Below are 27,902 nucleotides of genomic sequence, written 5' to 3'. Positions count from 1 at the left end.
GTGTTTTCTGTGTTATCAGGTGCATCCAGAACATAGATATTCCAGACAGTTAAAACAAAACTATTACACATCCGCTGTTTGACCATCAAACGAGCATGGATCAAATTTTAGCAAATTCGTTCTTAGTGTTACAACATTTTGTAACACGATCAATTTTGAAAGAAAAAAAGCTTATTTAAACATGCATTTTTTTGTAGCATGATCAATTCTGAATGAGCATTTCTTTGAAAAGGAAAGACCGTATTGCAAGACACAATACAATTATTGATTGAAGAGTTTGTTCAATGTGAAGGTATACAATTGAATTCGTATATATATATTTCTACTGTAGTTTCAAATAGGTTGAAAGGAACTTAATCAATAAATGAAACTTTAGAATAGTTCGAGTATTGTTGACGTATTCATCTGTTTTATTGTATATGTACAGATCATGCTGTTTTGGTGAACGTGCGTTTTGGTGAACGAAAATAGTATGGCAATAAACAAAAAATCCAAACAATATTTTTTATGTTGTTTACTTGCTTGTCTGTCTTATTGAACTTAGGGAAACCGTACAATGCTTTTGAATGCACGGATCTTAGTAGGATATATTTGTCATTATACCGAGTACATGCTTGCTTAATACATTTTAGTTGCTTTAACTTATAGGTAGCGTTATTATGACATATAAATTAGTTTTATAAATTTAACAAAACGACTGATAAAAAAGTAATACAAATAATAAATGATGCCTGATGCTTTAAACAATTAGATGACACCTATTCAATATTCAGTAAACATGCATGCGAAGATATGAAAAGCAGTAAAAGCCTAAAGGTTGTTATAGAATGTAATTTTTGTTTGTCACAAGCCGGATTCTTCGCGTATTATTGTGAATCACAACTGATCATTAATAATCGTGCATCAAATTATTACAGAGGTAGATGGAATTTGTATAATTTTACATGCCTTGCATCGTATTCAATGTTTTTGACAATATAAACAGTATAATGAAATAAATACAAGAAGCTTTTGTTAGGCATACTTATGACAAAATTATCAAACATTTTCATTAATGAAGTTTAAAACACAGATGATAAATTGTCATAAACGACATTGTGTAAATAATGTGCGAGGTAGTATTTGTGAATAAGAATAAGACATTGATAAAATCGAGAGTTTTTGAGTGCGCATTACTGAAGTTTATATATTTGTTTAAAATTAATTAAGCCTTTGTCTTTTAAATTAATTTATTTCAATATTTTCTTACAAATACCAAAGTTTACGATATGTACACAATATCTGTAGAAATAGATCTATGTATTTCTGCAAAACTGCAATGCACACTGTCCCTAAAAACGTTCGATACAATATCTATAATTGACACATGCATGAACTTGAAGATAAATATGTGTGAATGTACTATGCTTTACCGGATAAGTAAAAGGGGCAAAATATAAGTATCAGATACAAAAATGATTGTATACTGATAGCTGTTATACTGATTCATCTCGTAAGGCGGTTGTCAAATCACTGACAAAGTAAATTTGCCAAATTATATACATGCTATACAAACAATAATTGTATGATTATCTATGAATGCACACATCTAAGTTGGGGTTATGTACAAAAAATGTTGAAACGTAAAGGGATGTTAAGAAATTAACATTTTTAATTCCAAATTCGATCCTTTTAATACCATGTGTTATTGTCTCCTTCTTAGACAATACTACGAATGAGCTTCAACACATGCGCATTCACAATTACTTGACACGCAGCTACACTGTGTCAAACAATAAATACCGTTGTTTCTTAATACAATCTACGTAAAACATGAGACAAAATGTGTAAGCTTTGTTTCGAGTATAAAACATTGCAGAAACCTCATTTGTCTGTAGAAAAGATATAGCTGTACACGTGCTCTCGATCTGAATTCTTATGGCCTAACACTATGCTCTGACTGTACTCGTCTATCGCCACTGCAGCAGCGCTTCGGAAATTATACAAAAGACATTGCACATTTGAATTGCTGTAAGGTAATAATACCTGATATAAATATGAATTTGTTAGAGCATGCACATTGCCTTGTGAATCGCATTTAATATCTTAAACATGTTTAAGAGTAGGTGCGAATCTGTTCGGTTTCGGGTTAATATATCTCCACACACATTGGCCTACTGCACATGATGTTTTGTGTTTACATCTTCAATCTTAAAGATGTGAACTGTAATTGCATCGGTTAATATAAGTTTCAAAGTTGTTATGCATGCATATATTCGTGTCGGCTGATTTATGACCACATCTGGTTCAGGCCAGTTGTGTGTGTAATTGATATCTTTGAATTCATCAAATGCGTAACAGACGTGACCAGTCGATTTATCAAGAAGCTGAATTTCATATGATGGTTTCAACCTTTTGTTTCGACAAGGGCTACCAAATGATAAACATACATTGCTATACTAACGATATTGTTACTGCAGTGGATATTGTGAATTTCCTGAAATTTGACATCATGCCCTATGAACGTTATAATGCGTGATTGTTCAAAGCACACAGCTATTGTAAATGATCCGTTTCTGTTTTGATCACTAATACACATGTCTTTAACATTGTGTTTCAACTGGAATTTTGAGATTAATGGTAATGTGCGTGAATGTAGTTTTAAAATGTTATCTTGTTGCAATAATTCTATTCTTCCGTCAGATAAAACGTGAAGTGCTGCAATAGAACACAGTACTTCTTTAGGCTTCTGGCTTTCAATCTTCAACAATCTTATATCGTCATGCTTAACTGTCAAACGGTGCAAAAGGCCTATTCAGACACAATTCATGTGCAATCATTAGTTGTTCCACTTGCGTCGCCTCATCTCTTTTATTCGTTTCAGGCAGGTCCAAAGCATCTTCATACAGGGATTCTTCATCACTGCAAATGTCGGAGGCCCGTTCGTCCTTAGATCTAAAAACGACAGCGCATTGACCCAAACAGCCAATCAGATCCATAACATTTTTTGAATTTACAAATTTAATTTGTCAAATCAAAGTCCGTAGAGCGATTTTCTTCCAGTTCCTTAACCAACTGAGATAATGTAACGTTTAGAGCAATATTCTGTTTTGTTGTGCCAAACTTCGACGTTATCGCTTGCACAGTTTCGTAAAATAATGCTTTCTTGACAATGTTCGACATCATTTCCTCAGCGTGTTTCAAATGTTGTTTCAGCTGTGTAAACTTTTCATATAATGTTCTCTCAAGCTCCTGAACAGCATCTTTCAATGTTTGAATACAACTCTTAATTTCAATTTCAACTGCATTCATATTTATCTTGGCTACATCTAAATGTTCGAAGAATTCAGTTTGTTTTTCTTTGCACTTTGTCATAAGATAATTGATTATTTCCTTTTTGTTTTTAAATGCAGATATCTCTTCTAGAGAACATGCCAGGTTTGTAATCCTTTCACACATTCTGTGGTCGTTTTGTTGACATTGCGTGGAAATTAAAACATCATGACTTTCGCAATGTTGCTCGACTTCCACATGTGGATGTTTTGGACAGTATGACGATTTCTTCATTTCTTCAAATAGTGTAACATCATGCGGAAATTTACTGTCTTCAAGTATTGTATGTTTACGAGATAACTTGTTTCTTTGGTGTTCTCGTGCTCAACCAGGACACAGGTATTCAATACAATTTATACAGAAATGTTTTGGCTCAACTGTGTCTCCATCAAACAGACAAGGTCCACATTTCAGTGGTGTTGTTTCCTCAAAGAAGTTAGCCATTTAGTAAGATAACCTCCTGAAATAAGTTTTTACAGTTTTCTCACTACATCCTATCTTCATTAAGCATGATTTCAAAATACCTTCGTACCGTATATCGTATGCCCAAAGTGCGATTTAACTGTCTACGTAACAAAATTACTTCAAGACGTTTGAATTTATCGCGTTTTATTTTATTTGTGATCCATAAACGAGTGATACGTATTGTTCTGTAGGATAAACTCGGTAACAAATTGTAGAAAAAGGAAACTCACGTGAACGAATTTATCCCGTTAGAAATCAGACCACTCCCTCAAAATGGCTGAAATATAGAACACATAATTCATTTTTTAAGTTGCAGCGCGGCATGTTCTATTGATTAGCATTTTCTGAAAATGTAAATCTAAAGTTAAATCAACCTACCAATAATATGACAAATCATAATTATACTAATTATACTACAAAAATAAAACACCAAGTTTAAGAAGTTGAAAGTTAAACGAATTCCATATTTATGTACTTACCCAGTAGCAGAAAGTTTCCGCGTTACTAATTTGTTCAATACTGCTTTGCTTTCTTAAAATACTTATACGTATTCGATTGCTGGTTTAAACTAACGTCGGAAACTTCGACTTTTGCCAATGACGTTCATTTTAATATCGATAAAACAAAAATGCTATAGCACGAGCATTGTTCTCAATCTCTTTAAAGATAACGCACATGTATTTGAATATACTTATTCTTTCATTACTTGTTTTAAACTTTAAAAATCAATTTATATCTACAAGGTATTTTATCATCATAAATCTGTATAACGCCACTTTTTAATGCTGAAGTGGATTGTAAGTTTCATATTTTCGAATATTTGTCTTGCATCATACTTTTTATAATGATTTGATTTTTAACAATACAATCATGATATATTGAGTCGGCAAGCTCAGCTATTTCTAGCATTTTAATGGCCAAAAGAAAGCAAGAAATGTAAAAAAAACGAATCGTTCATGAACAGTATCTAAAGACAACAGTCGCATTCCATCGTTTCATAACCAAACATTGTCAGCTATGTATCAAAATGTTTGTGTTCAGCTAACATTTTGTGTTGTTGATATAATGATCCATTGTTGCTTTCAGATATTGCTAAAAATGGTAAATAACACATTTACAACTTGTATTCCAGATGAAACCAGAAAGTTATTTGTAGATCTTTTTTAGTATAAAATGCGTTGCTATAAATTCTTGAATGTAACCAATGAACATTTACTCACCATTAGTGAATAACGTTTCAATGTCGATCTTTCTGCATACAAATGTTGAATATTTGACTTAATATACACATTTGAGATAGCTGTTTTATTTCAAACATAGGTGCCTTGATTATCATACTTTCTTGTTTATAGAACGGAATTTTGCGCATAATACTTGTAGTCACAAATTCAAAATGAAACTGACTGATTTTCATTTTATTATACATATTTATTTGTTTGAAATGTTGTTTCCAGTTAGAAAAACTAGTTTTCCCTTACTTCTGCTTGGCTGACCAACTTTTGTTCGTCAATCATAATATATGCCCCTTTCAGTCTAATAATTTATTTTAGATAGCCCGAGCATCATTTCCATCATTTTAATGAACACATATTCGATTTATTTGTGACACGATTTTTAAAACACCATTGTAAGATATGGAGAAAATTATGTAAAATTAGACATTTAACCAATATTTTAATCGGCAATATTATGACCACCATAATGATCTTTATCATATTTTTTCCCAACGATCAGGCTGTCACATGATTGACTGCCAAAGTTTCATACTATGTTAATGTACCGGTTGTATAGTTTCTGGATTAGTGTGTTAATGATGGAACTCCTTTGCAGAACAATCGTCTGGTTTAACATCAAATTTTATGAACAAATTTTGTGACAAATTTGAGCTTTTCAATATTTCTTCATGAACAATTATATATTTGAAATACTTAAAGGTATGATAATATTCTCGTTTTGAAAAAAAAGGTGTTGTGTTGTAATTGTTATTTAGTAAAGCCATTTGGTAATTGTTTAGGTCGAAATACGCACGAGTTTCTCATTTTGTCATGTATACGCGTTGTACACCTATTGATTCGCTATTCGAGGTGTGTATAACCTGAACCCGGTGATAAATTATGTAAAGGGAGAAAGAAATCATATATTATGATAAACCCGCAGTCTGGCCATTTCATACGTTTTGTTTTGTATAAAATACCCGACCGCCTTCCCGTCATTTGATAGGCTTGTTTGTTTAAATAATCGAACACATGTACTTAAGTGTTGATTATCAATGCAGATACTTGTTATTGTCTATTTTGAGTTAAGTTACTAGGTTATGTCAGTTGGGACCCTTATCCAAACCGGTTCTCGTTCGTTAGGAGGATTGCGCAACGTAATGCTCTGAACATTGTATCTTTGAGAGGTGTTATAGGGGTTCATCACCAGTGCACATTAAATATGTAATATACTAAAATAATTGGTTTTGCATTTATGTGTAGCATATGTTAAATACAAACACCCATTTATGTGTCTTTATTAAATTATTTATGAGATAGAAAAAGAAACTGGTTAGAGCAACACGCATAATTTTGATTTAAATGAGGATGATGAAGTTCAAAGAATTTTGGAATTTGACTAATACATTTATCCATTACTATGAGTAAACTGTGTTTGTGATACGTTAAATAAATACTTATAAGAAATACTGATGATGTACCTATGTACCTTAAAAAGGTTAATACATATAACCAGCATTTGATAAATATGTCATTTACATAATTTGTACGCATTGTATACAAGTTTAAAATAAAGTTTGAGTTCCTTGTGTAATTAATATAATGTTTGCTATTAATAATAAATTAATGAAGCAATTATATAATAGAAAATACAATTATTAAATGATAGACACTGTATTATATGTAGGGAACATTTGTTAAGGTTCACGCGAAAGTTGAATGCTATATACGCACTAGATTAAATATCATTCCTCAAATAAAATAAATTAAAACAACATGTGCATGTTATTATCAAAGGACACTTTACATCGTTTTTACAACTTGATATTATTTCTTTAAAAATTAGTCATATAAATAAGTTAAATCGACACATTAAATTCAGAAGGCATGTCTATTTCTTGAAGAGTATCTTAACAATTTTGCCTATTTAATTTACATCAGTTCATCTTTAATTCAGAATCAACAAATATCAAACTTTTAACACACCTTTAAAAAAAACTTTGAATGGTTATATTCAATCAATACAGTTATAATGGAGGTTACCAATTCAATGACCGAGTAGAAGATATTAAGGCTGCATTCGAACCTTATTTAAATTGCATGTTTTAATACTTATAGATATGAATAGCAAATATATGTTTCCGGTGTACTTCAATTGCTACCGCTGTGCCATTCTTACAGTTTGTAAAATGACTTTCATCAATGCCGTGAAAACCTCTATTCGCAATTACCTGTTGCATTAACGAATTTAAATTCAGCGCATATATATTACCTTGTGAATCAAATATAACATTCATTGCATGGTCGTAGCCCTTAACATTCATGTATAATATTTTATCCTCTTTCATTCGCAAAATCCTTCTGAATATGCTGGTTTAATTTTAAAATCGCCATATTGTAAACAAAAATGAACAGATTTGTAAAATAACAATTTTAAAACAAAATAATAAATAATCTTTCCAGTGTACATTTTATATATACAATCCATAAAAGCAATATCATTATTAAACATATTATTTAATTTAAGAAGTGTATTTGACAATTGTATCGATTACTAATGGGTGAAACATATCAGTAATTTGTAAAATTCGTGTACTACTTACCTAGCTTTGCTATACATGTCAAACGTTAACATCCAGAATGACCTATTTCAGCGCTTCAGAGTTTGCTTACACAGTGTTCGAATCCCGAAGCTGGATATTAGTTTATTTCAACCTTTTTATGTTTGGTCCCTGATATTTTTGTCTGTTAGGATATGTGTTTTCATACATGCTAAACAGAGCATTATTTAAGGCAACATTTGTATTGCCTGAACACTCAGTGAAACATCAGTGCTGTAAGCAGACTGATAAATTGCTTAAAGCTGTTGTGTTGGAGGTTTTGTATTGGTTCCTTCTGAGAATGCTGTTCAAATTCAACCACAAACGACATAATATTATTTATATATATTTATTTTTTATTTATATAATGATGTACAATATTTATTCATAAAATATATTTTGCCTGCATCGTTAAGTCCGTACGTTATCCCTCGGGTCATCCGAACGCAAAACTTAATAATTTGATAACCTTTAAAGTAACCCTGATATTCTGATGAAACGTTATATACTTAAAACAGAATAATGAAGATTATGTTAAACCTTTCATTTCGTACCACCTACAAAGGTCAGATGACTTTAGCGAACGAAAAGTCATATATATTATTTTATTCTACAAACATTCTTTATTCATATGATTTGGTTACCTTGCCAGTCGTTCATGAGTATGAATACATAATATCGTAAGTGTACGTGAACATTTATCATCCGTTGAATTCTAATACGTAATGGCAAGCATAAAATCAACATACGTTCCTCTAGCATATAATACAACTATATGTTCATACAAAATCTACATGCTCACATGTTTGATTATTTTTGTGTGCATCTTTCAAACGGAAAATAAATTAATTGTATATTAATTATGTAGTTGAATATTAAATTTTACACTACATATTACAATACAATACCGCCGTTCAGTCCGATGTAATGTTAAATTTTATAATAAACGTACCCATTTCTTGGAATACAATAGCTATTTCAAACTTAAATGAACAAGAACCTGTAATGTTTCACACTGTTTTTTTGTTTCAGTCATGTATCGTCCTTTCAAGCATTCTACTTTGAAAATAAGCAACACAAGCGCGGAGAAACAATCTTAATTTGTTAAATGTTCAAAGACAAGAGCTAATATTTGTGAAATCCTTATCGATCGCTGAGAAAGCTATATTTGTAAACATGAGCACGATCAGAATATTTATATCCCACTACTATACGATTACATGACTCGTCTATGGCCAGTGCGGAAACATTGTCAAGCTGTGCCATAAGTATTCGGGCAATGAAGCTGCCATTTGAAAGATATAACTGATACATACAATTATTCGCCTGGACATACACATTTCCATGAGAATCGAATTTAACATCCGTTGCATTGTGGAGGTCCGGCGGGGTTTTCCATACTTAACGATGATTCCACACACATGGACCGCCTGCATACAATGTATCATTTTCACATTGACCGTCTCCGATGCTGAAACGGTAAACTGCATTTGCATCAAGTAAAACAACATGATTAGTCTTTTGGCACGCACGTATTCTGTAAGGTTTAAAATGGTAATACATTCGAAAATGCTGGCGTGTTCGGATGTTGCTTTTATAAACTCGTCAAAGGTGTAACACACGTGACCAGTCGGTATATCGAGCAGCCGAATTTCATAGGATGATGTTGAACTCTTCCGTTCTACAAGCGTTACCAAATGATTATGCATTTATATACTGATAACATTTGGGCTGCAATTAATACAAGTCTTTTCTTGAAACTCATCGTGATATTCAAGGATTAAAGTTTTACTTGACCGTTCAAAACAAACAGCTACTGTAAAGTCACCTTTACTTGTTTTCTGTACAGCACACATGTCTTTAGCATTTCGTTTACGTTGGAATGTTGATGATAATTGCAGTTTCGATGAATGCAATGCCAACATTTTTTCATGATGCAACCAAAGTATTCTACCGTTAGATAATATGTCTATTGCTACAACAGAACGCTTTGTTTCTTTTTTCTTATGATATTCAAACTTTAATAGCCTAATGTTATCATGCATAACATTCAAGCATCTCAAACGTCGTTTGGGAGCCTTTCCACATTCAGCCACAATTTCCTTATATTGTGTCGCTACATCTCGTGTTTTTGACTCTTGAAATTCTATTGCGTCCTCATAGAGAGATGCCTCATCACTGCTCATCTCGGATGCTTGTTCATCTTTGCATATTAGCACAACATTGAATTGATGCAACATTTTCATCAGATCTTCTAGTTTTGTCGGTTAATTAATCATCTGGCGAAAATTCACTGTCTTCGAGTACTGTATGTTCACGTGATGACTTGTGAGTTTGATGTTCGCGTGCACATCCAGTACACAACTATTCCAGACAGTCAACACAGAAATGCGTTGGCTCCACTGAGTCGCCATCGAACAAGCATGGACCACACTTCAGAGTTGTTATCTCGTCCTTTACGTCAGCCATGGAGCAAAATTACTTCCTTAAATCGGGTAAACCGAATTAGCTTTAATTTCTAAAAACTGTTATCATTTTATTAATTTTATAAAAGGTCCTAGTTTTGCTTGAATAATAATATGAGTTTACATTTCTAAACTTAAATACGAGCTTCATTAACAAAGACTTCAGGAAACATTCGTATCGAAAAGAATGTATTTAATTGAATTGCCTCGACCTAGATTAAGACATTTTAACTTAATACGCAGACTTTGATTTATTGTCCATTCGCGATTGATTACATATACTTTGTTCTGGAAAAGAAATGCAATATAGAAAAAAGAAACTTACGTGTACGACCTTGTTCCGAATCTACACTTGTCTAAACTATACCACTACCTCAATATGACTGTGGAGTATAAAACAGAATATTATTTAAAGCTTGAAGCACTAATGTTCTATTTATTAACATTTTCCGAAAATAATTAAAAAAAATCGAAAGTTAAATATATCTATCAATTATACTAAATATTACATTTTATACTAATAGTAATACATGTACTAAAATATAAAAAAAAACACGTAAGAAGAAGTTGAACGTTCAAGTTCTTTCAAAATTCGAACATGTATTTCTGTAGACGTAGTCTTCCGCGTGATTAGATTTAAGTTAAAAGGTTATTGCTTTCTAAATATAACTTATTTATATACGGAAGCGTGTTTGACGCTTATGTGAACGCATTTGATCGCTATTTTTAAACTTTGTCATAAACTTCGGGTTTAAGTGACATTCCTTTGTATTAGTCATTTGAATGTAAAATAAGAAGGTAGGAATAACAATCCATACAGAAAGTTAAAAGTGACGAAGACACTGATAAAACAAAAATATCGGCTCGTGGAAACAATCTAACCAGATAAAGGCAAGGTGGATGCTGAAGCACATAAAGAAATTTTTCAGCCTATGGGTGCGAGTGAAAAACATGATTTGAAAAACAGCTTGATTATGGCAGACCTTCGTGGCATTCAATGTACGCAAAACTTCCTCGTTTAGAGAATAACTGCCGTTAAGCCATACGAAACCGGCAGCTTGCATTATTTTGATGTGAACCGCATGACCACATAGTAAGGTGTAAACCGATTAGTGTGATGAAGGATAATTAGTCGATTGGCAAGCCTATTAAGTTTGTGATTAAAACGTTAATTAATGTCTGGTGTACAGTATGAAGGACCTTTTTCTAACGGATATGGACGAAGAAGTTTATGAATGTTAAGTTTAAGACGAAAATGTCTCGATGCCAGAAATGTGTAGCATCTGTTGATGCCTTCATAAACAAACCGGTGTGGGAAAATACGAAGTCAACAAGTCGTACCGATAGCAAGAAAATGAAGAAAATTGCTACTGCGGTCATTACTACTGGTGTAAGACTTTGCACAAAGTTGTCGCTATGGAAAAAACACACAGACATCTGTATTTACAGAAAATGAACATGAAGTGATTAATTGAAGGTGGTAATAGCACTTTGGCATTGCTTGAGCGTAATAACTACCGAATCATCATGATGAGGATTTTCCAGACTCATAGAGGGAACATTCAAACGTGTGTACACTTTTCTAACACTCTATGTCTGTCACTTATAAATTGTTTTGGAACGATGTATCACATTGGCCAAAGCAATTGTGGATTGTGCGAAGATTGTCTAGAAAAATGTCTGAACAGATGAGCTAAAGAGGTAGTTTTAGAAGCAGGCCTTCTTACCATTGACGTTTCTGACCTAACGGACGGGGCCACGGATATAATCCTGGTGGTGTCCAACCAACCTACGGTATTATGCAAGCTAGACAGAGTGAGCTGTTTACGTAGACTATTATTCTTTTCCGAAATCGGTCGCGGTAATACAATGTCACTTTTTATGGCTATCAAATAGTGCACATCTGTGTAATACAATCCGTATACGGTCATTACAAATCTGAAGTATGACAACCGTTAAGGTTCATGTAGAGGCTTCATTTTGAAAAATGTGGGACCCCTAGCATTGAACTCAAATTTGACTAAAGGAAGAGTGCCACATTGAAAATGTATACATATATGCTTTAAAGGATGTTTTTTCTTCAAACTGCTACCAATTTTGTACATCAACGTATCATAACATCCACAAAATCAATCAAAATACAAAGCGATTTTAACAATAAAATATACATTATTTTCAAAAATCTGAATCATATTTATTCCACGTATTTCGGCGGAAAATTATATAACTAGTGATGAATATCGACACTCGCCTAATTGACATTCCAAACGGTTGACGATGACAAATGCATTGGATTGTAATCTTTCCGTTGATGTTTGCAAACTGCACGATCAGACCTCATAAACACTCAAAAGAGTAACTATGTAAGAAGCATTTCACCAATGTTTACAATCGTTGTCGAATCACATGTATTATATTATTGCGCATAAAATAGTACACTTTCAGACTGACAGAAAGATCGATACGTAACTCCGTTCAATTCATCACGGTATGCTATTCTATTGATGATATATAATAATACATCGCTTTAACAATCTAAAAGTAGAAATAATTCTTTTAAACGGAGTTTTTAATAACGAAAGTGAAAACAACGGAAGTTGGATGGATATTCTGTGAGATGCACTTCGGCTCCAGAAAATCAATACAAATAAACTAAAAAAAAGACGTGTGAGGGATAATTTTCAGCTGGAAAATATTTGAAATAGGGTAAGTGATGATATCTCTACGTGACGTGGTCATTTCTGTTATTTAGTGCGATCTCTTGCTGATTAATGTTTATAGTTGTTTTACTAGTTGCTACCCAACTGTCAAAATACGTATGTGTTTTCTCAGGTATGTGTATACACATACCCGGTTTTCTCACCACTGCACGTGGTGTCGACCGATTTGTTTTGCACGTTTTTCTACGGGGCACAGCGATGGCCACGCTTTCAAAATGGGTAGAAGGAATCGAAATATAAAATCAATCGGTTTGCCAATTTCTTTATATTCCTTTACAATTTTATATGTCGTCTGCAATCTATTTCTATTTGAGATGGTTTAACATTTGCAATTTGGTTGAGAGGTAAATAACAAAATTGTTAAGCTTTTGAAATAGAATTGTGACTCTTATTATCCACCATACCTGGATTTTTAAAAAGAAGTTACGTTTTAGTTATTTTTAGAACTTTGTTTAGGAAATTTATCCAAAAAAGGCAGTTGAATAAAAACTCATTTGTTGTTTTATGACAATAATTTTCTGTGAAATGTTGCTAACTTGACCTTGTATATGTATATAGCTTTGTATTTATTCAACTTAAGGTAGTGCATATCCTTCCTAATTTTAGATTGAGATTTTGTAAATTAGTGTAAAAATGTATTGGTTTTAAACCAAAATAAAGCACACAAATATTGAATGTCAAAAATGTGTTTATGTTATTCTATCCGTCTTAAGCTTTAACATGATATATAGTTTGACCATATTGTACCACATTGAATGAAGAAAAACCAAAGCAAAGTTTTAATCAATTTTATCATCCCCATGAACCTTAACATTAATTAGCACAATGCGCATCATAGCATTAGCTCTTCAGATAAGATAACAAAGCAATATGAAGACTCAAGAACAAACTTAAGGAGTCTAACCATGTTCAGTTATATTATTGCGATTGTATGATGTTTGCGAGTATTAAAAAATGATATAATCTATAATCGCTCTTCATATTTTAATAAGGCAAGTAAATATGTGTTAGTATGCATCGTTAAGACGAGAAATACTCTAGCTATAACGGACCATGTTTCATTTTAATAAAAAGACAGTTCCACTCTGCTTAGAGGACTGTACAGTAATGTAAAATATCGAATATAATATAAAACAAATTAAACAACTGGTAGCAGGATGAGTTGCAGATAATTGGTCAATTACCACATTTTAACTAACTCTTTTGACCTGTTAATTCTTTTTAGCTCAATTCAACAGTGAAAAATGGCCATGATGCCACTTTAAAGCGAGGCTAAACGATTTTTATATGTGTTTAATTGTAATATATTGATAAAAATATGTTACAATAACACAAAATAGGCAACACAAATTAAACATTGAATACGAATTTCATAAAATGCAGCAAAGACAAATAAGCACCCCGAGACGATTGTGACGTCAAGATATTTCGTACATATTTTCCTACAATAACCGAAGCATTCGTCTTTTTATTAGGATTGGAGTTAGTGTTCATGTGTCGTATGAATAGATATCGTTGCAGGAAATTAAAATGATCCGTAAAACTATATGTTCGTACATTCATGATATACATGCTGGCAAATTTGACTGTTCAGACATTTTCGATTTCTGAATAAAATATCTGACTTATATTGCATTTTTCGACACACGTTCTTCTTAACTTTTATTTTAATTTATATTTAAATATATGTATAATAAGTTTTTTTACACATTGTATATACATTCATAAATATTTGACAAAATCGTATAGTCTCGCTTTAAAATCAATGTACTAATCATCATAAGGACATAACAGAACAGAACAGATATGATTTGTATAGTACATCATCATATACACATATTATTATATGACAATTTATAATATCACGTATATCAGTATAACATATAAACACGAATAAATTGACATTTCAATATAACATATCACAGCATGTAAAGAGGATGATCAGTTTTCGTTAACATTTGTAATTCCTTTTCTTATTTCCAAGCTTTCTTTAATATATTTTGCAAATGTAATCAATACAGATTTGTTTTCAGTTTTCAAAAGCTCAATAAATTTGAATATTGATGGTCGTACATAATAATGTTCCTTAATATATTTCTTACGTATATTGCTAAAACAAGGACCAATAAGAGTGAAATGGTACTCGTCTTCAATATCAAAGGGAATTACAATATTGACAGTATCGCTCATTTCTTGGACTTCTATTTCTACCGAATCTACCAGTTTGAACTCTTAAAGAATGCGCAGATAATCTTATTCTATTGACAAAGAGTCTTAAACTACTTGGCAATACATTTAAATTTAGTTCATATGTTAGGGAATTATCTTTACAATTTTGTAACAAATCTTATACACTACTATTTTCAACAGGGCTATGCCAGTCTTGCTTATAAGTATCAATCAATCTTTGTTTAAATATATGTGGAAATGCTTTACAATCAAGAGTATCACTATTTCTAAAGCAATCAGCAAAGCCATATGTTTCTAACAATTTTTTATCATTTGATACCCAATTATTATAACCTTTTGAACAATCAGATATACTTTGTCGATAAATCGTTTTCATAAAATAGTATCAGTATTTAACAATTTACACCAATACTAAATTATCCTAATATATCGAGTAATATATAACGGGTACCTTCCTAAATCACCATATACACCAGCGTTACAAGTACGAATTGTGACCTTTAACACACTTTTACAAAACGTGAGGTGTATACGCTCTTTTTCTTTAGATTTAAGTGCGCCCCATACCTCGGCAGAATAATTCAATATTGAACCTATAAAGAAACCAAAGAGCTGGCATTGTAATTTGGTTTTGATATAATGATTTCTACAATTATACATAAGTAATTTTAATGCTTTTAATGATTTACCAATTAAATGCTCTTGATTCATGGCGCAATTGCCAGTGTAATTAAAAATTGTACCAAGAACGTTGAAGTTATTTTCAGTTTCTAACAAGTTCCCATGGTAACTCTACTTCTCATTTGGAAGAACTTCTTTTTCTGAAAAACCATAACCTTGGTTTTTTGAGTGTTTACCTCAAGACCCCAACAGTTACAATAATCATATAAACTATCTAAGCTATTTTGTAAGTCTTCTGGTGTTTTACCCAAAATTGCCATATCATCCGCAAATAACAATAATATTAACAAAATATCATCAAAATATAAACCTGTACCTAAATTACTTTGTAAATGTAGTTCTTATTCTTCCAAGAACAAAGAAAAGAGCAGAGGCGAAATTACATCCCCTTGACGTAGTCCAACAGCTGCATTATTACATACAAATGCATCGTTACATAATGATGAGAAGTATTTACAAAAGTAATCTACAGAAACATCATTTCCAACAGATTTCTTATTCTTTTTAAAATAACTCCAAAATTGTTTCAGTTTACAAAACCGAAGTTTTTCCATTTCAGAGTATTTCTTTTTAGCTCACCTGTCACGAAGTTACATGGTGAGCTTATGTGACCGTGTGATGTCCGGCGTCCGTTATGTGTGCGTGTGTGCGTGCGTCCGTCGTCCACAATTTGTTTGTGTAGACAGTAGAGGTCACAGTTTTCATCCAATCTTTATGAAATTTGGTCAGAATATTTATTTTGATGAAATCTGGGTTGGGATTGTATTTGGGTCATCTGGGGTAAAAAAAACTAGGTCACTAGGTCAAAAACTAGGTCACATAATAGGTCAAATAATAGAACAACCTTGTGTAGACAATAGAGGTGCAGTTTTCATCAAATCTTTATGAAATTTGGTCAGAATTTTTTATCTTGATGAAATCTGGGTTGGGATTGTATTTAGGTCATCTGGGATCAAACACTAGGTCACTAGGCCAAATAATTGTAAAAATCATCAACAATTTGTTTGTGAAGACCGAAGAGGTCACAGTTTTCATCCAATGTTTATGAAATTTGGTCAGAATGCGTATCTTGATAAAATCTGGGTTGAGATTGTTTTTAGGTCATCTGGGGTCAAAAACTAGGTCACTAGGTCAAAAACTAGGTCAAATAATAGAAAAACCTTGTGTAGACAATAGAGGTCGCATTTTTCATTAAATCTTTATGAAAATTAGTCAGAATGTTTATCTTGGTGAAATCTGGCTTGGGAATGTATTTGGTTCATCCGGGGTCAAAAACTAGGTCACTATGTCAAAAACTAGGTCAAATAATAGAAAAACCTTGTGTAGACAATAGAGGTCGCAGTTTTTATCCAATCTTTATGAAATTTGGTCAGAATGTTTATCTTGATGAAATCTGGGTTGGGATTGTATTTGGGTCATCTGGGATCAAAAACTAGGTCACTAGGTCAAATAATAGAAAAACCGTCAAAAATTTGTTTGTGTAGACAGTAGAGGTCACAGTTTTCATTCAATCTTTTTAAAATTTGGGCAGAATGTTTATCTTGATGAAATCTGGGTTGGGATTGTATTTGGGTCATCTGGGGTCAAAGACTAGGTCACTAGGTCAAAAACTAAGTCACTAGGTGAAATAATAGAAAAACCTTGTATAGACAATAGAGGTCGCAGTTTTCATCCAATCTTTATAAAATTTGGTCAGAATGTTTATCTTGATGAAATCTGGATTGGGATTGTATTTGGGTCATCCTGGGTCAAAAACTAGGTCACTAGGTCAAATAATATAAAAACCTTGTGTAGACAATAAAGGTCACAGTTTTCATCCAATCTTCATGAAATTTGGTCAGAATGTTTGTCTTGATGAAATCTGGGGCGGGGTTGTATTTGGGTCGCCTGGGGTCAAAAACTAGGTCAATAGGTCAAATATAAGAAAACCTTGTGTAGACAATAGAGGACACAGTTTGCATACAATCTTTATGAAATTTGGTCAGAATGTTTATATTGATGAAAACTGGGTTGGGATTGTATTTGGTTAGTCAGGTGAGCGATTCAGGGTCATCATTGCCCTCTTGTTTAAGTAAGAATTCTTCTTTTTTCGTACTAATAATTTGTATTCTTTTTTACATTTACAATAGTATTCTCTACTAACGTTCATTTTTCCTAAGCCGAAAATACACATACAGTTAATATGTTATATTAATTAACATAGGAGGTTAGGGGATAGTCATAGATTGCAACGTTACTCTATCGTATAAACAGACCATATTCTGCTGAGGATGCCCCGTTCCGCAACTGCTTCGTGTCTTATCACAATTTCCTTCTTTTTAAAATTCTACTTCCTTTTCTCTATCTAAATATCGTTAGTGTATTTCAAATGAATGCTGATACGTGGAAACGTACTTTCATTTTTATCGCATTCTACATTTTTCTTTTGAACTTGTTGTTTAATAACTATAACTATATGTACGTATATCATTTTCTAAGGCCTATACCTTTGTAATGTTATACAGATGTTCTATACTGTTCCTAGTTATTTGTGAGCGTTAGCTCACAAATAATGTAGAGGCAATTTTGCAAGTCAGTCTGCGTTAAGTACGCTAGGGACCGTAACCGCTTCCTGTATGGATAACTGCAGTAAAATTAAGCAGACGACGAATGCTAGGAGCGTCTGCTCTTACCACCGCATCTGCCTGTTTATAGTTCTCACTGGTACACTACATAGTGTGTATGTATTCAAAAGTATTTAACAGCTTGCAAGACAACGTTGGCCAGTCTAGTGTTTATCATTGAAATCTGTACATATTGGCTGCTTTCAGGGAAAACGGGGCTTAATGCATGCCAAATAAGATTAGCCTGTGTACACTGATTAGCCTGTGCAATGCAACACTTTCTGATTTTGCGGTGTTTTTCGTTTAAAGAGAGTTTCTGGTACTGGGATGACAATAAATGCATATGCATTAAGCCCTGTTTTCCTAAAATGAAGCTTAAATTATCTTTTTTATTAATGATTTCAAAAAACAAACACATCTCGACCTGTGCTTTAATACACACTCTTTATGAATTTGAATGGGTTGTGGTAATTTCAAACTTGCGATATAAAAAGCTATAACATAATTTTGAAAACTGAGTTGCGACTAAGATTAAGCAACAACGAACAAATTCAGTGCCTTCAGCGCTTTGATTTTTACATTTCGATCCAAGCGTAGTAGTTTACACCATTAAAGCAGCGCTTGCAACTCACAGAAGAGAGACACAGTATACGCCTGGAGCTTTTTCCAAAATTCTGTAAAATTGTACTTTGCGTTATTTGTGTTAAGCAATATAAAGCGATGTCTACCTGTTGGACATATTTTGTCAAAGTATTAAATAAGTTGGTATAGTATTGCTTACCTGTGTTTACTCATAGCTAAATAAATATTGTTCAATCAAACGGCTATGATGTTAGATAGGGCTAAAGCCATCGGGCTAATACTGCCGAAGGTATGCCATTATGTACACAATGCATCAGAATAACTGACATGGCAGTAAAAAATAATACTGAACAGAGAACATACACTATGTTTTGGAAAAAGCATATTATGTGCGTTTTTGCAAAACAAAAATCGCGTTCAGATGTCACAGGTTATCATCGATGTTTTGATTATAGGGAATACACAACGTTCTTAACTAACGGTAGAAAAAAAAGTGTGGTAAATAGATATACTCTTAACAATAACTTTGTATTGATGGCATCTATTGGAGTATATAGACGTTTTCCTATCAAAACGAAACGAGGAAGATAGGTGCCTCACAATATAGAGTGTATGCTTATTAGGCCGATTATTGGTATTGGGTTTTGTACGAAATACCGTTAGTGCCATCGTGATTACACATTAAAATCCAGAGGGCGACAATGCGATATGTACGCACACACGTACACACAAGGGACGCCGGACATCACACGGTCACATAAGCTCACCATGTCACTACGGTCCCTAGCATTTCAATGCTACTTGTTAGACGAACTAGTTAATTTCACAAACTAGTTGTTAAAATACTTATAATAATTCAACATCTCAAAATAAAACTAAGCCTTCGAATTGTTAAAGAAATAATCTTTTTATGGTGATTATGCCTTCAATAACCAAATAACAATTCTTTACAATTAATGCACAATCAAATTTTTTGACAATTCATAAAAATACACGAAAACATAGGTATTTGTTGAGATTGGTGATAAGTGCATAGATACGACGTATCTTTAAAAACACATATCTTTATTCATAAAATATTCAATAAAATGACATTTTCATTACCTTTAATGTATGTATAACTTTAACATGTTTTTCCAAATGACATTGGAACATACACTTTCAATGCTACTTGTAAGACGAATACCGAATTTAATGATTTTAACGGAATTTAAATACATGTATTGTTGTTTAATGATAAGACATTCGAATACCGTTTTCCGATTTATATTCATTTGAACTACACCTGCAATACCATCGGCTAGTAAGTATTCACCATTATTTAACTTAATCTCCGCCACTATCGTGCAATACAAGTGGTATCGAAGCCCCAAATAAACAAGCAGCCCCATTGTGTCAAGCAATACGTTACGGTATTGTTCAAGTTTTTTGCCAGTTAGAAACATTGCAGAAACCTCATTTGTCTGTCGAAAATCTATAGCTGTATAGTGCGCACGATCTGCATTCTTTTGACCTAACACTATGCTCTGACTGTACTCGTCTATCGCCACTGCAGCAGCGGTTCGGCAATTAGAAATAAGATATCGCAAATTATAATTTATGCAAGGTTGAGGCATCTGATATAAATATGACTTTGTTAGAGCATACACATGTCCTTGTGAATCACATTTAACATCTCTAACATTGTTAAGACTAAGTGCGATGTCGCTCAGTTTCCACACGCATTGACCTACTGCACACACTGTTTGGTGATTACAATCACCATCTTCAATCTTAAAGATATAAACTGTATTTGCATCAGCTAATGTAATTTTCATTTTGGTTTTGCATGCATATATTCGTGTCGGCTTATCAATTACCACATTTGTTCCATGCAAGCTGTGCGTGTCATTCATTCTTTTAAATTTATCAAATGCGTAGCACGCGTGACCAGTCGATTTGTCCAGAAGCTGAATTTCAAATGATGATTTAAAACCTTTTGTTTCGACAAGGGCTACCAAATGGTGAACATACATTGATATACATACGACATTGTTACTGCAGTGGATAGTGTGCCTCTCCTGAAATTTGACATCATGCCCTATGAACGTTATTGTGCATGATTGTTCAAAGCAAACAGCTACTGTAAATAATCCGTTTCTGTTTTGATCAATAATACACATGTCTTTAACATTGTGTTTCAACTGTAGTTGTGAGATTAATGGTAATGTGCGTGAATGTAGTTTCAAATTGTTTCCTTGTTGCAATAATACTATTCTTCCGTCAGATAAAACGTGAAGTGCTACTATAGAACACAATACTTCTTCAGGATTCTGGCTTTCAATCTTCAACAATCGTATATCGTCATGCTTTACATCCAAACGGTGCAAGGGCTTCTTCGGACCCAATTCATGTGCGATCATAAGTTGTTCTACTTGCGTCGCCTCATCTCGTTTATTCGTTTCAGGAAGTTCTAATGCATCTTCATACAGGGATTCTTCATCACTGCACATGTCGGAGGCCCATTCGTCCTTAGATCTCAAAATAACATCGAATTGATCCAACTCGCTAATCAGATCCTGAAAAGTGTTTGATTTTAAAAATTGAATTTGTTTAGAACAAACGGATTCCATAGAATCATTTGATTCCAGTTCTTTAAGTAACAGAGCTAATTTGAAGTTCAAAGCAATATTCTGTCTTGCTGTGCCATGCTTCGACGTTATCGTTTTCATAGTTTCGTAAAATGATGCTTTCTTGACAATCTTTGACAACGTTTCTTCAGAATGTTTAAAATGTTGTGTCACTTTTTTAAACTGTTCATTCAATGTTCTCTCAAGCTTCTGAACAGCATCTTTCAATGTCTGAATAAAACTATTAATTTCAAATTCAACTGCACTTAAATTAATTTGGGCTTCTTTGAAATTGGTATAGAATTCAGTTTGTTTCGCTGTACATGTCGTCATAAGATCATTAATAAGTTCATCCTGGTTTTTAGATTTGGAAATCTCTCCCAGAGAAAATGCAAGGTTTGTAATCCCTTCACAAAGCATGTGGTCGTTCTGTTAACAATACGTGCATATTAAAACATCATGACTTGCGCAATGTTGATCGACTTCCACATGAGGATGTTTTGGACAGTACGACAATTTCGTCATCTCTTCAAATAGTTTAACATCCTGCGGAAATTCACTGTCGTCAAGTAGTGTATGTTCACGAGATAACTTGTTCCTTCGGTGTTCTCGTGCACACCCAGGACACAGGTATTCAAGACAATTTATACAGAAATGTTTTGGCTCAACTGTGTCTCCATCAAAAAGACAAGGTCCACATTTCAGTGTAGTTGTTTCCTGGATTACGTCGGCCATTTACAAAGATTAACCCCTGAAATAAGATTTTTAAAAATTTTCTACATTACATACTATCTTTATTTAAGTGACTTTTTCACCTTTTGGTAAACTGACAGCAATAAAAAAATGTTTCAGATTCGCACATTTTCGTAATAGCTATTATATTTGTGAGGAAACAGTAATACTGAACATTTGCCATGCTCTAAAATATCCATTATATGCATCTTTCAACGATTTAACAACCTGCAAATTATAAAGCGTTTCAACTTGAAACGATTGAATAATGTGGAGAGTTTTGTTGTTGTCGTTATATCTTGTGACACTACGAAGATTGCTTATATAAAGTATAAAATACATTACTAATTGTATGAGCACTGATGGCAGTGTGGTCTAAGCGTTAGACTTTTACTCCAGGGGTCAGTGGTCCGAGCCCAGTTGAGGGTTACTTAAAAAAAAATGTTTTTTGTACTGGAGCTTTTTAGATCCAATGTTTACATTTATCAATATAAAGCATTTAACGACAAACTTCAGTACATGCCAAAATCTGTGAAAATGCCCTCCCTTTAAGCTTGATTTCAAAACACCTTCGTATTACAAATCGTAAGCCAATAGTGCGATTTAACTGTCGACGTGACACAATTACTTAAAGACGTTTAAATTTATCAACTTTGTATTTGTGATCCATAAACGAGTGATACGTATTGTTCTGTAGGATAAACTCGATAACAAATTGTAGAACAAAGAAACTCACGCGAACGAACTTATCCAGTTAGAAATCAGACCACTTCCTCAAAATGGCTGAAATGTAGAACACAAAATTACTTTTTAAAGCTCGCAGCGCGGCATGTTCTTTTGATTAGCATTTTCTGGAAATGAAAAGTAAATCAATCTACCAATAATATGACAAATCATATAAATACTAATTATACTACAAAAATAACATACCGCGTTTAAAAAGTTGAAAGTTAAACAAATTCCATATTTTATTTACTAAACCCAGTAGCAGAAGGTTTCCGCATGACTGAATTGGTTCAATACTGTTTTTGCTTTCCACCAATTTATAAAATATGGAAGCGTATGTGGCACTTTCGTATGCGATTGCTAGTTTAAAGTTACGTCGGAAACTTCGACTTTCAGAACCGAAGCTCATTTTCATATCGATATAACAAAACGGTTTATCACGTGCATTGTTCTCAATCTATTTAAAGATAACGCACATGTATTTGTATTTAGTTATTCTTTCATTACTGGTTTTAAACTGTAAAAATCAATGTATATCTACAAGGTATTTTATCATCATAAATCTGTGTAACGCCACTTTTAATGCTAACGTGGATTGTAAGTTTCATATTTTCGAATATTTGTCTTGCATCATAATTTTATAATGATTTGATTTTTAACAATACAAAAATGATATATTGAGTCGGCATGCTCAGCTACTTCTAGCATTTTAATGGCCAAAATAAAGCAAGAAATGTAAAAAAACCCGAATCGTTCATAAACAGTATCTAAAGACAACAGTCGCATTCCATCGTTTCATAACCAAACATTATCAGCTATGTATCAAAATGTTCGTGTTCAGCTAACATTTTGTGTTGTTAATATAATGATCCATTGCAGAGGCGTATCCAGAAAGTGTTCAGAGGGGGGGCTGAATTGGGGAGGGTGGGGGAGGGTGTCCCCTCCTGTCGTAATTTTTTTTTTGAAATGGCACCTTGAAATGACGCAATGTCATGCTATCTAATCAGCATTTTGCATGATAAAAGTGCATGTAAAACAAACAAGAACTTTAGTTCAAACATTAAATGTGACAGACAAACAGACACACAGGGGTAGAGCAAATGTCTCTCACACCACTAAAGTGGTGTGAGTCATAATCTTTATCCAGAAATGTTAACAGTGTTAGATGGGTGGACCTCTTAATTAACCATGTTGTCGAATGGGGGAGGGGGGAATGGTGTCCCCTCATGTCGTCTAATTTTTGTTTAAATAGCACCTTGAAATGACGCTATTTTATGCTATCTAATCAGCATATTGCATGATAAAAGTGCATGTAAAACAAACAAGAACTTTAGTTCAGACATCAAGTGTGACAGACAAACAGACACACAGGGGTAAATCAAATGTCTCTTACACCACTAAAGTGGTGGGAGACATAGTCTTTATCCAGAAATTTTTAACAGTGTTAGATAGGTGGACCTCCTAATTAACCATGTTGGATATCCTACTCAGTCACCCTCTTGTATGGGTAGATATTTATCAAACTTGGTTGTAATCATATTATGTATTATCTTGTTGAGTCTTGTGGTTCAAAAACTGTCAAATAAGGCAGTCATTGATAAACCTTTTTTACAAATTATAAAAATAACATTTTAACAACACTCTTTATTTCAAGTTCTATCTATGCGGATGGTCGAATGATGATAGAGCGGTAGACTTTTGCTCCATGGCTCCAGGGGTCAGTGGTTCGAGTCCCATTGAGGTTTATTTTTTTTAAGTCTTTAATTGTATTCTTGTTTTTTTTTATTGGAGAGTTTTAGACCCAATGTTAACATATATCAATATAACGCATTTAGTGACAAACTTGAATACATGCCGTAATCTGTGAAAAGGCCCTTTAAATTCATCAAAGAAACTTACCGAAAAATTAATGAGCCATTTGTAAACATTTACCTATTGCTAATCAAATAGCGTAGCTTATCACTTACAGTCAGTGAAGCGTGCAGTTTAGCTGGCGAAGGTTAGATCGTCTGTACACATGCCTGGGGGCTGATTACACAAATTGACAGCTGCTTATTGCTTAATTAGGGGCATATGACAGGAAATACACAAGTGGATTGAAACTATAAGGGGCTCATTTAAAAAACAAAAATCGTATCTTTTCAGCCAGCTGGGGGGGGGGGGGTAGCCCCCTAGCCCCCACCTAAATACGCCTCTGCATTGTTGCTTTCAGAAATTGCTAAAAATGATAAATAACACATTTATGACTTGTATTCCCAGATGATACCAGATAGTTATTTGTAGATCTTTTTTAGTATAAAATGCGTTACTATAAATTCTTGAATGTAACCAATGAACATTTAATATACACGTTTGAGATAGCTGTTTTATTTCAAACATAGGTGCCTTGATTATTATACTTTCTTTTTTATAGAACGCAATTTTGCGCATAATACTTGTAGTCACAAATTCAAAATAAAACTGACTGATTTTCATTTTATTTTAAATATTTATTTGTTTGAAATGTTGTTTCCAGTTAGAAAAACTAGTTTTCCCTTACTTCTGCTCGGCTGACCAACTTTTGTTCGTCAATCATAATATATGCCCCTTTCAATCTAATAATTTATTTTAGATAGCCCGAGCATCATTTCCATCACTTTAATGAACACATATTCGATTTATATGTGACACGATTTTTAAAACACCATTGTAAGATATGGGGAAAATTATGTAAAATTAGACATTTAACCAATATTTTAATCGGCAATATTATGCCCACCATAATGATCTTTATCATTTTTTTCCCAACGATCTGGCGGTCACATGATTGACTGTCAAAGTTTCATACAATGTGAATGTACCGGTTGTATAATTTCCGGATTAGTGTGTTAATGATGGAACTCCTTTGCTTAAAAATCGTCTGGTTTTACATCAAATTTTATGAACAACTTTTGTGACAAAATTGAGCTTTTCAATATTTCTTCATGAACAATTATATATTTATAATACTTAAAGGTATGATAATATTCTCGTTTTGAAAAAAAAGGTGTTGTGTTGTTATTGTTATTTAGTAAAGCCATTTGGTAATTGTTTAGGTCGAAATACGCACGAGTTTCTCATTTTGTCATGTATATGCGTTGTACACCTATTGATTCGCTATTCGAGGTGTGTATAACCTGAACCCGGTGATAAATTATGTAAAGAGAGAAAGAAATCATATATTATGATTAACCCGCTCTCTGGCCATTTCATACGTTTTTGTGTGTATACAATACCCGACCGCCTTCCCGTCATTTGATAGGCTTGTTTGTTGAAATAATCGAACATAGGTACTTAAGTGTTGATTTTTAATACAGATGGTTTTAGTGTCTATTTTGAGTTCAGTTACAACGTTATGTCAGATGGGACCCTAACCTAAACCGGTTCTCGTTCGTTAGGAAGATGGCGCAACGTTATGCCATGAAAATTGTTTCATTTAGAGGTGCTATAGGGGTTCATCACCATTGCAAATTAAATACGTAAAATAATAATATAACTGATTTTCATTTATGTGTAGCATATGTTAAGTACAAACACCAATTTCTGTGTCTTTATGAAATCATTTATGAGATAGAAAAAGAAACTGGTTAGTGCAACACGCATACTTTTGATTTAAATGAGGATGATGATGATGAAGTTTAAAGATTTTTTGGAAATTGACTAATACATTTATCCATCACTATGAGTAAACTGTGTTTGTGATACGTTAAAGACATACTTACAAGAAATACTGATGATGTATCTCTGTACCTTAAAAAGGTTAATACATATTACCAGCATTTGATAAATATGCCATTTACATAATTTATACGCATTATATGCAAATTTAAAATAAAGTTTGAGTTCCTTGTGTAATTAATATAATGTTTGCTATTAATAATAAATTAATGTAGCAATTATATAATAGAAAATACAATTATTAAATGATGGACACTGTATTATATGTAGGGAACAATTGTCAAGGTTCACCCGAAAGTTGAATGCTATGTACGCACTGGATTAAATATCATAACTCAAATTAAATATATTAAAACAACATGTGCATGTAATTATCAAAGGACACTTTATATCGTTTTAACAACTTGATTTTATTTCATAAGAAATCACTCCTGTAAATTAGTAAAATCGACACTTTAAATCCAGAAGGCATATTTTTATTTCTTGAACATTATCGTAAGATTTTTGCCTATTTAATTTACTTCAGTTAAATTCAGAATCAACAAATATCCAACTTATAACACACCTATAAAAAACTTTGAATGGCTATATTCAATCAATACAGTTATAATGGAGGTTACCAATTCAATGAACGAATAGAAGATATTAAGGCTGCATTCGAACCTTATTTAAATTGCGCGTCTGAATACAAAGATATGAATAGCAAATCAATATATGTTTCCGGTGTTCTTCAATAGCTATCGCTGAGCCATTGTTATAGTTTGTAAAAAGACTTTCATCAATGTCGTGAAAACCTCTATTCGCATTTACCTGTTTCATAAACGAATTTAAATTTAGCGCATATATATTACCTTGTGAATCAAATATAACATTTATTGCATGGTCGTAGCCCTTAACATTCATGTATAACATTGTATCCTCTTTCATTCACAAAATCCTTCTGAATACTGGTTTAATTTTAAAATCGCCGTCTTGCATACAAAAATGAACAGATTTGTAAAATAACAATTTTAAAACAAAATAATAAATAATCTTTCCAGTATACATTTTATACATACAATCCAAAAAAGCATATCATTATTTAAAATATTATTTAATTTAAAAAGTGTTTTTGACATTTGTATCGATTACTAATGGGTTAAACAAATCAGTATTTTGTAAAATTCGTGTACTACTTACCTAGCTTTGTTATACATGCCAAACGTTAACAGCCAGAATGACCTATTTTAGCGCTTCAGAGATTGCATATAATGAAGCCTACACAGTATTCGAAAAATGGAGCTGGATATTAGTTTATTTCGACCTTT

General features: G+C 32.9%; 1 protein-coding gene and 1 long non-coding RNA gene across 6 annotated transcripts in view; both read right to left on the bottom strand.

Annotated features, from left to right (window-relative positions):
• LOC127856170 (transcription intermediary factor 1-alpha-like) overlaps positions 1 to 27,902 on the bottom strand; it is a 273,940-nt gene that overhangs the window by 60,002 nt on the left and 186,036 nt on the right. For 3 of the 5 annotated variants that reach the window (XR_008037879.1, XM_052392229.1, XM_052392231.1), the window contains exons 1-3: positions 23,104 to 23,194; positions 22,910 to 22,956; positions 20,445 to 22,192 (exon numbers count right to left, since the gene is read on the bottom strand). The exons of 1 other annotated variant lie outside the window; for it this stretch is intronic. Coding sequence is in view for 3 of the 4 variants with exons in the window: in XM_052392229.1 (XP_052248189.1) it covers positions 20,445 to 21,861 (1,417 nt within the window). In the remaining variant the exon portion in view is untranslated. Of the gene's footprint in view, positions 1 to 20,444; positions 22,193 to 22,518; positions 22,604 to 22,909; positions 22,957 to 23,103; positions 23,195 to 27,902 lie in introns of those variants that run through there. One more of the 5 variants, XM_052392230.1, reaches the window with a different exon arrangement.
• Positions 7,925 to 10,641, bottom strand: LOC127856193 (uncharacterized). Its single transcript, XR_008037888.1, has 2 exons — positions 10,382 to 10,641; positions 7,925 to 10,076 (listed from the first exon to the last, which is right to left on the bottom strand). It is a non-coding gene; the product is annotated as an uncharacterized LOC127856193 (long non-coding RNA).

Source organism: Dreissena polymorpha, chromosome 13 (genome assembly GCF_020536995.1).
Source record: "Dreissena polymorpha isolate Duluth1 chromosome 13, UMN_Dpol_1.0, whole genome shotgun sequence".
NCBI classification, from domain to species: domain Eukaryota; kingdom Metazoa; phylum Mollusca; class Bivalvia; order Myida; family Dreissenidae; genus Dreissena; species Dreissena polymorpha.
The sequence above is the reverse complement of the archived record's forward strand: the minus strand, read 5'-3'. Positions and strand labels throughout refer to the sequence as shown.